A 13,185-nucleotide genomic window follows, 5' to 3' on the forward strand; every position below is an offset into this window, starting at 1 on the left:
ATCTTGTTTCCAAAGACGTCTTATAAAAGCCTCTGGCGCCCCAATGCTCTATAAGGAGTCTCACCGATTTGAGATAGATGTGTTTTTTGTGTCCTATGAAGAATGGTTTCTGAAACTCCAAGTCTTCATATTCCTTAGTTTCGCTAGTGTACAGTTCCTGCCAGAGAAATGGTGTGAGAGAATAATATAAGGAGCGGGAGACAGTTGAGAAATAGAGAGTGCTTGTCTGCGGAAGAGGGATGTTCCAGAACAAAATTTCGAGTAGATTCAGCCATATGAACAATTGTTTGGCGGAAAGTCCTGTTCCTGCATAATAGACATGATGTTTCACACATTAAAAAAGGCCACTACTTCCAACGTGTTGTTCAATTCTCAGTACCAACAGATAAACGCTTTGCACCCTTCGCGTTGTTTGGACATAACCAAACATATCTATATCGCTTATTAGCAACGGGCTCATTATCAGAAACCCTTTTCGCCAAATATTGAGAATGCACCCTGGAACAATATAAATCAAAACATTTCAAGATGTGCTTCGGTTCTACCGTACCCAGTTTGTCCGGTTGAAATCCTTTATCAGCGACAGTAGGTCCTCCCAGAGCATTAGTGCCTCTGTCGAGGACCCATTGAAGGCTACATTTTTCAGATTAAGTGCTGATGGCGTACCAATCTCTCAAGTTGCGATAGTTTTGGTATCATCCACGGCTTACAAGCGTAAAAATACCAGATCTACTTTGAAGGTTGGTGCTAGGGTATACGCGCTCAATCCTACTTTAATACCCAAATACAAGATTGAAGCCATATCCAATTCTTTACATGGATCCTCACGCTATCATCAAGTACACCATTGGAAAACTCAAAGACAAGCTTCCTCCCTTCAAAGTTTTTTTATTCGGGTTTGCAACAAGAGGAATATAAAGAGGCCTACGATATGGAGTTTGGCTTATATTATGTAGACCTTTACCTGACTTGGTGAGAACAAGTTTGAAATAATGGGGTGAACAAGGGGAAGGCAAGAAAAAAAATACACGTGCGTGTACTTTGTATCTACATCTGTGGTTACACAACAAGCAACTCGAGATCTTTTCAAAGGCAAGTAGCGGATCCTTTCCTTGTTGCGATTGGTAGCAATATACAAAGCATATATTCGTTGGGAAAGGACATATTGTCATTCAATCCAGCATTTGCTGGTCTTTTTCTTTGTTATTTTTATATATTTAATATTTATAGTAAAAAAAGCCGTTGTACATTGCTCAACTTGTGGGATTGCTGGTATGTGTGAATCTTTGACCGTTAAAGGAGCAGCGAAAAATAGAAAAAAAAAGAAAGCCTCGCGAGATGTTGCATGCCTACATCTACACAATGTATTTCTTATTAGAAGTATTACAAAGGTTAACCGAAGAAAGACAAACAGAAGCTGCATTAGAAATGAGAGCAAGTTATGTCACAGTTGACTCTATTGAAAATTTACAAAAAAGAAGACAAAAGGAGTGCACTGGCCAACGAGATCTTTGTTGTAACACTCGTGTGAATTTCCCGTGCTTGTTGATGGTGGTGATGTTGTTGTCATTGTCGTTGCCAATGTTATTGCTGTTTGCTGTTTACGTTTATACAAAATAACGTTGTATCTGTTCAGCTGGATAACAAAAGACAAAATTGATTTGGACTATTGGACAATTTGCCCATTGAGTTAAAGGGTCTTTGCCTTTCAACTTCTAAAAAAAAAAAAAAACGACGTCACTTTTTTTTTTTTTTTTTCTTTTTTTTTTCTTTTTACTTCTCTCATCTCATTCATCTCTCACTCACTCACTTACACTCACATTTCACATTCTCGTTCTCAATTTTGATTCCGTCTGTTTATACATTATGAGCTCACCTCTTAACCCAACTAATAATCAATCGGCTGCTCAGGGCAATAATACACAGGTAGAATACGAACAAAAAATTACAAAAAACCGAAAGAAAGTTCATTCTCATGACTTCATACTGACAACCTGAGTAATTCTCTTCCACAATCGTGTTCATGCATGAAGACCCTAACCGACCAAGAGCAAAAACTGCAGCGCATGTATGGAAAACTGCCCACGGGTAGAGACTTGCTTGGTCATAAGCTCAAGGTAAAGAAAAAAAGTGGTGAAGACCGAGCTTTGGACGAGTGGTGGTACCTTTTCGCCTCTGTCTATCATCCCATCTCGTGAGGGGGTTTTTTTTAAATGATTATAGGCTAATATTCCTGCTTTTATTTCTGTGTTTGTATATGACATTCCCTGTAACAGGAGCGCAAATACTTTGATTCGGGAGATTATGCACTTTCAAAGGCAGGAAAGACCTCGACCACAGTTGGATCACAACACCCACAGCCAGAGAATATCCCACACTCAAACCCAACACCGCCTAACGCAACCCATGGATCACCTCCAGTCAAAGAAAGCTCATTGATACATGAATCCGAGATCCCTGAGGGCGTTTCACCTACCGTTTCGCAGTCAGGGACTCAATAAAGAATTGGGATTTTAGTGGCAAAAAAAAAGGATTCTTAAAAAAAACTTTTTTTCTTTTCTTTAATGGATAATGAACAATGAGCAACAACAAAACAATAAAACGTAGTGAAAGCGAACAGAGCGAAAGATGAATAAAAGGAATCACAGGAAGCTGAAGGTTTACTGAAATTTAAAAATCCAGCATTTGTGGATCAATCATAAATAACAGTTATAAATGTACAACGGGGAAAAAGTTATTCTTAGTAATCGCATCTCTTGTGAAGTATAATAAAGAACAAAAAAAAAAAAAGGAAAAAAAAGGACTCTGCTGATATATTTGTCATCGTAATAAACAGAAAGGCAGTTGTACATAAAATCAGCCAACGATCAAATATTTTGATTCTTCCCGACAGCTTTGTGATGCATCGAAAATACGGGATCAAGTCAATCCCGTCAAATACTTTTTTTCCAAAGTTATATAATTTTCCAGAATGCTTTCACAATGTCGCCTCCATGGTAATTGATGATATCTTTATTAATCCTCGGTATTATATTTTCTGATCTTTGTGAGACGAAAAAAAAAAAAAAAAAAAAAAATTCATATTTGGATGTCTGCATATTTATCATCTGTAATTAAATACGCGTCGTCTTTTTATTTATTTATTGGATTGTGTCAAGGCAATCACTGCTCACATGTTATTGGACCTTCATTCACGACAATAGTGTCTCTCATCCACATGGGCCTCCTCTCATGACTCTGGAGCCGCATCCAGATTTACAATGATGTAACTATGCATGATATAACTTGAATGATCGGCTCACCCTTGAAATGCCAGTTGTCCCAACAAAATGTTAACTCCAACGCACGCTTGACCTTAACTACCATAAAATCCTGCAAGCATTCTCTCGTCATGTCCGATGAGTCCTAGAAACTGATGCAGATTGGATTATGTGCCCCCTTCTCCCCTCCCTTTTTTTTGTCTTGGGATAGAACAGGGAGAAATGTCTATCTGTATATATGGAGCATGCGCATGTATCTGCTTTTTATTGTGATCGTGACAAAGATGTTTAAATAGTGCAATTAGTTATCTTCTCCTTTTCTAATGTAATGTTCCTTTCCTAAAAAGGATTTAAACCTCATCTGGAAATAAGAAGAAGGATTAAGAGGCGAAGAGCATTGAACGCTCATTTAGATATGCCGGCCTTTCTTAATATTGGACAACGTCTGAGATCGAAATATTTAATGGAGGCCTTTTATCTTAATACTTTTTAATGGTTGAGATATATATATTACAAGTTTCTGAGTACTTTAGCACAAAGTAAATATCATCCTCATTGATCCTTCGCACCTCCACCCTTATTTCCTACTTCTACTCGCTCCTGGTGATAGCTCTGCTGCATCGTATCGACCGACATGTATGATGTTAGTAGTGATGTAGAGTGCAGATGGGTCCATGCTGAGGCTGACGTCTGCGGCGAAGATAATGACGACAAGGGAGCCAATGCTGCAGCAGATTTTGAGGCCATTGTCGATTGTGGACGCGACGATGGCGGAGAGGACGACGACCCAGATGAAGGTGACGGGACGGATTCAAAAATATTATAGCCATAAATCTTGATACTCCACGTTATACCCATCTTTTGGTGTTCATTCCACAACCGTTTCAGCATTCTTTTACAATTATCTTCATATGAAACAGCGTCCTCGCCCTCAATGGACTCGTGGCTATTCTCGGAAGCCTTGGATTTCGTTAGGGAGCCGAAACATCCCTGTGAAGACGCCTTCTTTGACTTATTGAGATTATAGTACGCCTGGGCAGCCCATCCTAGCAGTTCACGCGGTAACTCGTATGGATACAGGTTTTCAGCTCCCACAGATTCAAGATCCTTCCAAAGCTGGAGCACAATGTTCCAATTCTTTCGCTCTGAGAATGACTGAAACAAAATATTAATGATGACAAGATCTAGCATTGGTAGGTCGTATGAATATCCAGCCTTGGGTTTAAAGGGAAATTGTCGCGATAGTGATGGGTACATGTTTGGGGGCGCCCAAGATAGACGATCTGTAGAGGTAGGGCCTTCACGGCTATCTGCTGTTTCTTCACGCCACTGAATCTCTTCTCTTTCATCCGCCTTAAGTTTCTCTCTAGTTACTGAAAGCATGCGTGAATATAGATTCAGCGCTATCCCATCAAAGCGGCCTTCATGTTCAGGTGACAATAACCCATGAATAAAAGCTCCACAGTTGGTCGCATTCAGCTTAGGATTGTTACCCCAGAAGCTAGCCTTGAAGAACTCGATCGCTGCCAGTGGCCGTCCCAAACGAAAATATCCCGATATCATAGTGGTAATCTCAGCGTGGCTAAGAGGGTAGGAATCCTTTTGGATGACTTCCAAAATTGATTCGATCGCATGCGATGCGGACTCAGCCTGTGAGCCCTTGGATTTTGCTTCGTAACGATCCCCTATCCTTTTGCTACGATCGTGACTTCCTGGCTTGGATTTGTTAGAAGAGCCTGTATAGGTATTTGCAAACTCCTTGCTCAATGAGTTGACCAAGATTGTAAAGGTGACCTTATCAGGCTTCATTCCACGGCTGCGCATCATTTCAAAAAAATCGAGCGCCATCCCGGGTTGGTTCGACTTTTGTGCTAGTTGCATCAATGTGTGAAGACAGTACTTGTCCATCAGGATCACTGGTCGTTGTTGTTGCAGCGAGTTTGCGAAATCTTGTGCTAGCGTAATCTGTTTCAAATTGGCGTAGCCTTTGATTAACGTAGTAAATGTCACCACGTCCGCCTTGACTCCATACTTTGGCATCCTCCGAAACAGCTCCACAGCCTTATCCATCTCGTCAATTATAGTGAAACCGTTCATCAACATGTTGAAAGCATTGCTATTGGGTGATATCCCAGACTTGACCATCTCATGAAACAGCATTTCGGCTTGCTCAATGTCCCGCAGGACCACATACTGGCGAATCAATGTACCATAGGTTACCACATCGGGCTTAATACCTCTGGATTTCATTTCCTGTAGCAAGTTATCAATCTTTGGCACAAACTCCTTGATTTGCTCATCTGTCACCGCATTAGAATCGTCCTTACGCATGATATTGCGTTCGAGTGGAGACAGCTTGTCCACGAGGAGATTCAATATAGTATTGTATGTCCACACATCTGGCTCTACGCTCTCATCCATCATCCGTTTATATAAATCCATTGCCCCTCGAAGGTTTCTAGAGTTCTTGGCATAGTCAAGCATAATGTTGAAGGTTGTCTTCGAAGAGCGAATTCCGTGGCTGTTCATGAGTTGTATCATCTCCTCTACTTTTTCAAAGTCTTTCTGCGCTAGATAGGCTCGAAGAAGCGGATTAATACTCCCATCAACCAACGGAAGCTTCTCTGCGATGATTCTATTCAAAACCCTGCGTGCCTTCTCTACCTGGCCCTGTCGCGCGTATTGGTTCAAAAATACATTATAGATAGGGGCGGTCACATGCGCTTTAGTGGTCTCTGTCAACTCCCGCAAGACCCTGAGTGCATCAGGCATCCTGCCATGGCTCGCCAACGCAAGAATTAGCACTCGGTAATCCTCTGATCTTGGATGTAAATTCTCCTGTGGACTTTCTTTGAGCTTGTGAAATAAACCTATAACCTGGTCAAGTTGCCCCTGACGTAAATAGCTCTTCATGAGGATGCGATACGTTTTGGAATTAGGCACCAGGCCATACTCGCCGAGGCCTTTGTAAAATCCGTTGACAAGCTCAATCTCGCCCAAATTGAGATATCCGGACATGAGTAGGTTGAATGTATAAATGTTGGGTCGAATATCCGTAAGCAAAAGGCTTTCCAACACTCGTTGAGCTGCTCGGCCGTCCTTGTTCACCAGATGGCCACGGATTAGAATGTTGTACGTCGTCAATTGTGGGTAATAGCCATAGTCTTGCATCTCTCGGACGAGCTTCATAGCTGAAGCGATGTCCTTACACTTCATATAAGCCTCTATTGCCGTATCATATGCCTTGACGGTAGGCCGTAAAAGGCCTGATCGGTTAGTTTTGAGTTCCTGCAAACATGTAAGCAATGCATCGATCTGACTCGCATCTGCTAGAACCCTCATCAGATCGTGATATTGCTCCTGAGGACCTTCTCGGATTGAGGGCGAAGACGAATTTGATATGATGATCTTCGATTTGATCCGCTCGATCCATGTAGGTATTTGTTCCCTCATCTTCCAGCAATTTAGTGTATCCAGGAACAAGCTATAAACCTTATGGTTTGACTTTGGCGTTTTGATCGCATGGTGGAAATCCTCAAAAATAAGCTCCAATTTCATCAATCCACTTGAAACTGACTCACATGATCCCGATGAAAATGGTGATAATTTGAGGGCTCCAATAAGTCTAATAAAGTCCTCTCGTCCTAAGGCTGTATTGCCAAGATTCCGATCAGGTGTTGTTAATTCCATGCGCCATTGCTTAGCAGTCTGTTCATATAATGGCCACCAAATACTAATCGGATCACGCTGGTAAAGGGACTTCCGCAGAGACTCCTCTAATTCTGATCCTGGCGCCATCAAACTATTCCTCCAGGGGGCCTCAGACTGTTTAATCGTGGATAGGTTCAGCAAAGAGGGCTCTGCAAAGGATTCGGGAATACTTGGGAATAAAGTTTGAAAGTCGGTCGTGGATGATTCCTTTAATGCGGTCGAGAGGTCCAAAATGGGCGTTGACGCTCCCAATGGCGACGACGAGTTTGCTGGGAATGCAGAAGCAGATGTTGCAGGTGTTGCAGATGTAGATGCTGTAAAGGGTAACGCCGAAAGCTCCGCTTCTACATTGGATGTCATTGAGGCTGTAGTTGAAGATGAAAGAAAGCGTGAACTTACAGATACGGTAAGCCTAGCCCCAGAAGGCGCAGGAAAAACAAGCATGGGGCGTACTAGACTACTGAGCTGCGGGTGGGGCTGGTGGTGGAGAGCTTCGGGTCGCGTCCGTGATGGTCCCTTGTTATAAACAATGGTGTTGCAATGGAAGTTGACATTGTCCCCGGTGGAATATGTAGAGATATTCTGTCTTCTTAAACGAAGCAAACGATGAAAGGGTACTGCCTTTAATTGGCGTTGCTGATACTGAAGGAATTGAGGGTATGTATCGATGCCAAAGATCCGGAGACATGTTTCAAGCCTTTGCTGCTGCTCTAGCACCAACTGAGATTGTACCCGCGTTCCTGTAAAGGGTCTGGCTCCAATATGGGTATTTGGGTTGATGGTTATTGTCGACCTTGCCCTGGCGGAAGGAGGGAGTGCTATCAATTGCTGGAAGTCGCAAAAAAGGCACGAGGAAGACGAGGAAGACGAGGACGACGTGGCCCAGATCTGCCTTGTCGCCTTGTGCATCCTAAGTCCAGATCTACGTTCGGCACACGTCTATTACAGCTACAAAGGGATCATGCACAACCAATGCGGCGTTGTTCAGTAAATCTCATACTAAAGGTCGAACAGCAAGTAGGTGCGAGTTCTCATGGTAATCAATTGGCCGTACTTTGTGCGCCCCTTGCTAAATGAAAATCGTCTGATCAACTACGACAAAGAAAAAATGTAGGCAATGAATGTAAAATCAGCTGCAATTGAGATGGTTGTTTTGAGCGTGAGGCTTCTACGTCAAGCTAACGTACAAAAGGGCGAAGGGAAGGGTAGAAAGAGGCAAAAGAATGATGATAGTGAAGCCTGAAAAGTGCTGGAGGAGCGTTGCAATATTGCCACTGGTTCTTTCTCCGTTCTTTATTTTGGTGGCTGGCGCTCTCCGTTTTGTGTATCGATTTAGACATCCGTTGTACGACTGTTTCAAGGTTGTACATTGAGATTTGGACTATCCAACATATTCACATGTACTATTCCACAACCTCTTTTCGTAAAATATCATCTCAATATTCATATTAAAAGAAAGTGAAATATAATTATGCTCTGTTTACTTGTTGATCTATTGTCCCGATGCAGTGGCGTCTAAGAGACATCGGATATTTCACTCGCTTCTCTAAGTGCTTCTAGAAAAAAACAAATGAAACGCGAGTCTTTTTTTTTTTTTTTTTTTTTTTTTTTTTTAAAAAAAAAAAGTATGAGGGGATAGAGAAAAGATTGTCTTTGAAGCCTTTTATGGGAAGATGTTCTCTTACTTTATTGCTTTTTTTTTTGTAAGCATTATCTATTCTCTCTACTTTTCCTACTTCTCTATCATTGACAAAGACAGGATCCGAGCCAATTGTGTATCTTCATCTTCAATCTCCCCTTGTGATGCGCCATGGACATACTGTTTGATGACTGTGGGCTGTCGATGCTGCGTGCTCGTCTGCCCACTTGCTAAATCAGACATCAGTGAGTCGGTATTGGTACGCGCCACCATTGACCATGTCATCTTCTTAGTTGTCGCTTCTGCCTGCCTATCATTCTCATTTGTAGGATTTGAACCGTTTGTCAAAGGGGATGCGGGAGAGAGGATTTGCGGTAAAGCCTGACTGATCGTTGGCCAGGTATCAGCAGCAATACCTTTACCTTTCACGCCCTCATTAGTTTCTTGTTCTAGTTCTTGCAGAACCGACTGTACAATCCGTTGATCTTCTTGATTCACATACTCGTCCTCATTTAGGCTATCTACGTCAACAACATGGCTGGATTCCCATGGTATTGGGCAGTACGAGTGATCATGAAGCTGTTCAGAGGACACTCCTCCTTCTTTCTGAACATGCTCACCACCGTGAGGATAATCAGGGTTAAAAGGAGGCTGGGTATCCAGCATACTGAGCTCAATTGCTCTCCTGACTAACTCTTCTTCTTCTTCCAGCTCCTGTGCTGTAGGTGGCTCATCTGGCGCCCATGCATTGTCTGAAGAAAAAGTCGATGATGACGAACCCTCACCGCCCTTAGCCAAGCCCATTTGGGCTTGATTCTCTTGCTCAAGCTGCCTCTCTATCTCTTGTATCTGCTGCATCTCAAACGCTAACTGGGCAGCTTCCTGATCGTCCTCATCCTTGGAGAGCAACATCACATACTCGACAACTTCTTCGTCTGTCATATCGACCATATTTAACCCCTCCAAATTGTTATACCGCTTATGAAGCTGCTCGCGACGTTCCTTAGCTTGAGCTTCTAGCCGCTTTAACGAAACTGTTTCTTCGAGGCTATGGCGGATATCATTATGAATCTTATTTTTAGGCCCTGCGCTGTAGTGAATTGGCCTCTTTGCCAGGCTCTTCTGGTATTTGTCTATCCATGAGATTAGATACTTCAAGTTAACAAATGAATATGGAACCTTGATATACATAATCCGTAAAATAATGGATACCTTTGATCTGGGTTGCTTCTGGCGAAAAGTCCCAGCTCTTGATCAAGCGGCCAACAGACATTATTCCACGACATTGAAGACCATTGACAGCAATACATTTGACTCCAGTGGTTGCCATATCGTTGGGATCATGTCCAGCAACATACCTATGCATCAAAGTATTCAACATGTATTGTCAGAACATTGCTAACGTTTCAATTTATATCATGACCCATAAAAGCGTATTATAATTTCCTTTACCCGGTATTGAGGACTGCGATCAATTGCCCATTCACGGGGTTCCATGCCTTTGCCCACCCGTCCAGTCTGTAGAATTTGAAAAGCAAGCGGATGTATTAGAGGTGTCAGGTCTGTAATCCCAAAACAAATAAATCGATAGTGTCTAGCTTGGAATCATGGCCTTACCCTCCAGAGACAATAACTAGTCCGTCTACAAAAAGACTGGTCACTTTTGATTGATGACCTTTCAACACGCAGGTTGGCTCCCAGGTTAATGGTCCATGTTGCCCCTGACTCAGGTGGAGATCCAGCCGCTTTTCATGAAATTTCCAGCGCTTCAAAACATCACTCAAGTACCATAAACAAATATTGCCAGCTTGGTCTCCAGAAACCAAAAGGCTGGGTATTTCATTCCGTCCGTGTATGCGAGCCAGAGACGTAATCATAGGCCTCTCTTCCTTTGTAATGTCCCAGTAGATCGCACTGATGGCAGTAAAGTGTGCCGGGCTTTTCAATATTGCCAAGTGGGCGAGTGTTTCGAGGTCATAGAGGTGCATAACCTTCGAGTCCATAGCTTGAGCTAAAATCAACCCTCCATGATTCATCCCAAAATCAACCTCGAGATATCTCACACCTTTAAATTGCTCTGGAAGTTTTATCACCTTGGGTAACGTAGCTGATATAACTGGATTACTGGTGGTAACCGTACTATGGTTGGCGGTATTTGAGGTAGCAGACTGTGCTGGAGAAGTAGCCCCTGAAGCGGACGCGGACACTTGCGTTACAATTGCATGAATGTCAACTTCCCAAACGAAAATTTCGCCTCCAGATGTTCCTGCAATGATACGTGAACTTGGCTCACAACAAATGTGATCAATCGTTTTCCTCTCATTTTCTGCCAGATTAAATCCTGTACTAAACTCTCGGACACATCGTGCTTTGGATACATCCCAGAGCTTGACAATACCATCAATTCCTCCAGTAAGAACAAATCCAAAAGAGTTGGGAATCAGTTTAGTACAGCTAACTTTTCCTGTATGAAAGCCTGCGAATGTTTGAAACGTTTGCCCTGCTGCCGCATATGATAAAGTGGTCAAAGAGACCTGTCCAGTAGAGAGTCCCCATAGCACTCGATGACTATTCCAGAGAAAAAAGCTCGTAACACTCAGCTATAGTGCTATATAGGTGATCTAATAACATAAACCAGTCTTACAAAGCGAAATTTCAAACTTACCGATCCATAGTCATGGCCGAGACAATGGCGTGGAGATGGTGGGCCATACGAAATACGGCATCCTTCTGTACCTTCCCCAACGAAGGGCTGCATCTAGCCACAACACCTGACAAATAGTTGAGCGAAAGGTAATCATGAACATCACATCATTAATTCTTGCTTTCAGCCATTCATTATAGACACGAGTACTAATATCTCCTATCCTCTATTCCCACACCTTCATTTACGCTGCCAGCAAGAAACCAGTCCGTGTTCGAACGACTGTTGACTTCGGACCATAGGGAAGAAACTTGGCCGATCTTTGGATTAATCCAAATATTTGCTCCGCGTCCTTTCTCCCACCGTCTCAAGAGCCTTGTGCGCTTGATGTATTCTCCACGCCAACTCTTAGGGTCTAGACGCTTAAATGGAATGGATGCGCCAAAGAACTTCATAAATGCCGCTTTCCAGCATGAATCTGCATTAACAACATGATAGAGCAATCGACAGACTAAAGATACATTGAGCTAGATATAAATAAAGCAACAAAGTCTTGGTCATTAACCCAACCGAAATAAATCAAATAAAAATAACGAATGATAAACTAAATAATGGAGATACAACATGATAGTTACCAAATCACTTGGCTCCAAATGCGAAACAACATGACTAAGTATTTCGATTGGTAGAGTGCAGATCAGGTTTTCTCTATTTGTATCCCGAGGAGAATACCATATAAAATAATGCCAGCCGTATTAGCAAGCCAAAAAAAAGTCATGTAGGATAGATCTATCAATTTTTTCTTACCCTGAGCCATTTGCTGCTGCCGCCTTTTCTGCCAGTCGCTTTTCTCGAGCTGCCTGTCTAGCCTCCCATGTCAAGTTTGAATAGGAATGAACGATTGACGAAGCTAATGCAGGACGATATGAGCCTGGTCTTCTTAATCTCTCTATTGCTGCATCAGCTCCTGATCCTGATCCTGATCCAGTTGCAGAAAATGTAGAATCAGGTCTGCTGCTGGCATTGTTTGTTTGAACCATTGCAGCTTTCTGTCGACGTTCTCTTCGTTTTCGGGAACCCGGCTTTTGAAATATATAGGAATTCATGAACCCACTGCTCTGTCGGTTATTGACAGAGGCTTGACGCTCCCATTCGAGCCATGACTCCTCGATACGCATCTTTTCATCATGAAAATACGCAAGGTCATCCTGTGGGTCATAGTAATCCTGTTCATCTAGGTCCTCCTCCTCTTCAATCTCCTCATTGAGATCCTCCATTTCTTCATAATTTTGGCTGAATGCCTCTTGTTCATGGTCATTAAGAGAACTTTGCTGCGGTGAGCTTGCACTATTATTTAGGGTACTGTTGCTGCCACTTGCACTTATGTATTGTACATGAGCCTCCGGAAAGTTGTCAGGATTCGACATAATGTTGATTCTGTAATGAAGCTGAAAGTGTAACAAAATGGACAAGGATTTCTTACACTTTTTTTTTTAATATGTTCCATGCGTCAAACTTTATTTCGTTGCTGCGTATTACAAAAAACCTTATCAAGCCACGGATCCTGCGGATCAACGACTGCGGCTGGTCATTCTTTAAGACATTAGTTGGCTACAAATTAAGGTCATGAAGGATACCATGATGAGGATAGCGCCATGCTAGAGCTCACGGCACTATGAAAGTCCATTCAATCACAAAAAAAATGTCTTTCTGTGTAGCAACACTTCCATGATCAATCGCGTTTCGCAAATAGAACTGGCAATTCAACTCCTCCTTTGATAAAATCATTCAAGTTGGCCAATTAACCAGTTTTTATATATTTGTCATATCAATCCTATGCAAATGAGATTTATAAAAATGCTCAAGTAATTACGTTGATGGGTGAGATCAAGCTGTTTATTTTGAAAGATCAAGAGTTGGCTTGTGCAATA

General features: G+C 42.4%; 3 protein-coding genes across 3 annotated transcripts; 1 reads left to right on the forward strand and 2 right to left on the reverse strand.

Moving 5' to 3' along the window:
• The first annotated feature begins 1,786 nt into the window (after positions 1 to 1,786).
• Positions 1,787 to 2,777, forward strand: BCR41DRAFT_359084 (camp-regulated phospho protein/endosulfine conserved region-domain-containing protein). Its single transcript, XM_022025172.1, has 3 exons — positions 1,787 to 1,926; positions 2,034 to 2,117; positions 2,277 to 2,777. Exons 1-3 carry the CDS (start codon positions 1,867 to 1,869, stop codon positions 2,499 to 2,501), a joined length of 369 nt encoding a protein of 122 aa, XP_021878603.1. The 5' UTR covers positions 1,787 to 1,866; the 3' UTR covers positions 2,502 to 2,777.
• Positions 2,778 to 3,731: 954 nt separating this feature from the next.
• BCR41DRAFT_424395 (hypothetical protein) lies at positions 3,732 to 8,224 on the reverse strand. Its single transcript, XM_022030424.1, has 2 exons — positions 8,026 to 8,224; positions 3,732 to 7,919 (listed from the first exon to the last, which is right to left on the reverse strand). The coding sequence occupies exon 2, from the start codon at positions 7,878 to 7,880 to the stop codon at positions 3,813 to 3,815; it is 4,068 nt and encodes a 1,355-aa protein (XP_021878604.1). The 5' UTR covers positions 7,881 to 7,919; positions 8,026 to 8,224; the 3' UTR covers positions 3,732 to 3,812.
• Positions 8,225 to 9,341: 1,117 nt separating this feature from the next.
• On the reverse strand, positions 9,342 to 12,752 carry BCR41DRAFT_143683 (WD40-repeat-containing domain protein). Its single transcript, XM_022019552.1, has 8 exons — positions 12,062 to 12,752; positions 11,890 to 11,962; positions 11,493 to 11,781; positions 11,276 to 11,381; positions 10,228 to 11,178; positions 10,063 to 10,128; positions 9,823 to 9,968; positions 9,342 to 9,762 (listed from the first exon to the last, which is right to left on the reverse strand). Exons 1-8 carry the CDS (start codon positions 12,679 to 12,681, stop codon positions 9,689 to 9,691), a joined length of 2,325 nt encoding a protein of 774 aa, XP_021878605.1. The 5' UTR covers positions 12,682 to 12,752; the 3' UTR covers positions 9,342 to 9,688.
• Positions 12,753 to 13,185: the final 433 nt, after the last annotated feature.

The sequence above is a fragment of the Lobosporangium transversale genome, assembly GCF_002105155.1.
Source record: "Lobosporangium transversale strain NRRL 3116 chromosome Unknown BCR41scaffold_36, whole genome shotgun sequence".
Lineage (NCBI taxonomy): Eukaryota > Fungi > Mortierellomycota > Mortierellomycetes > Mortierellales > Mortierellaceae > Lobosporangium > Lobosporangium transversale.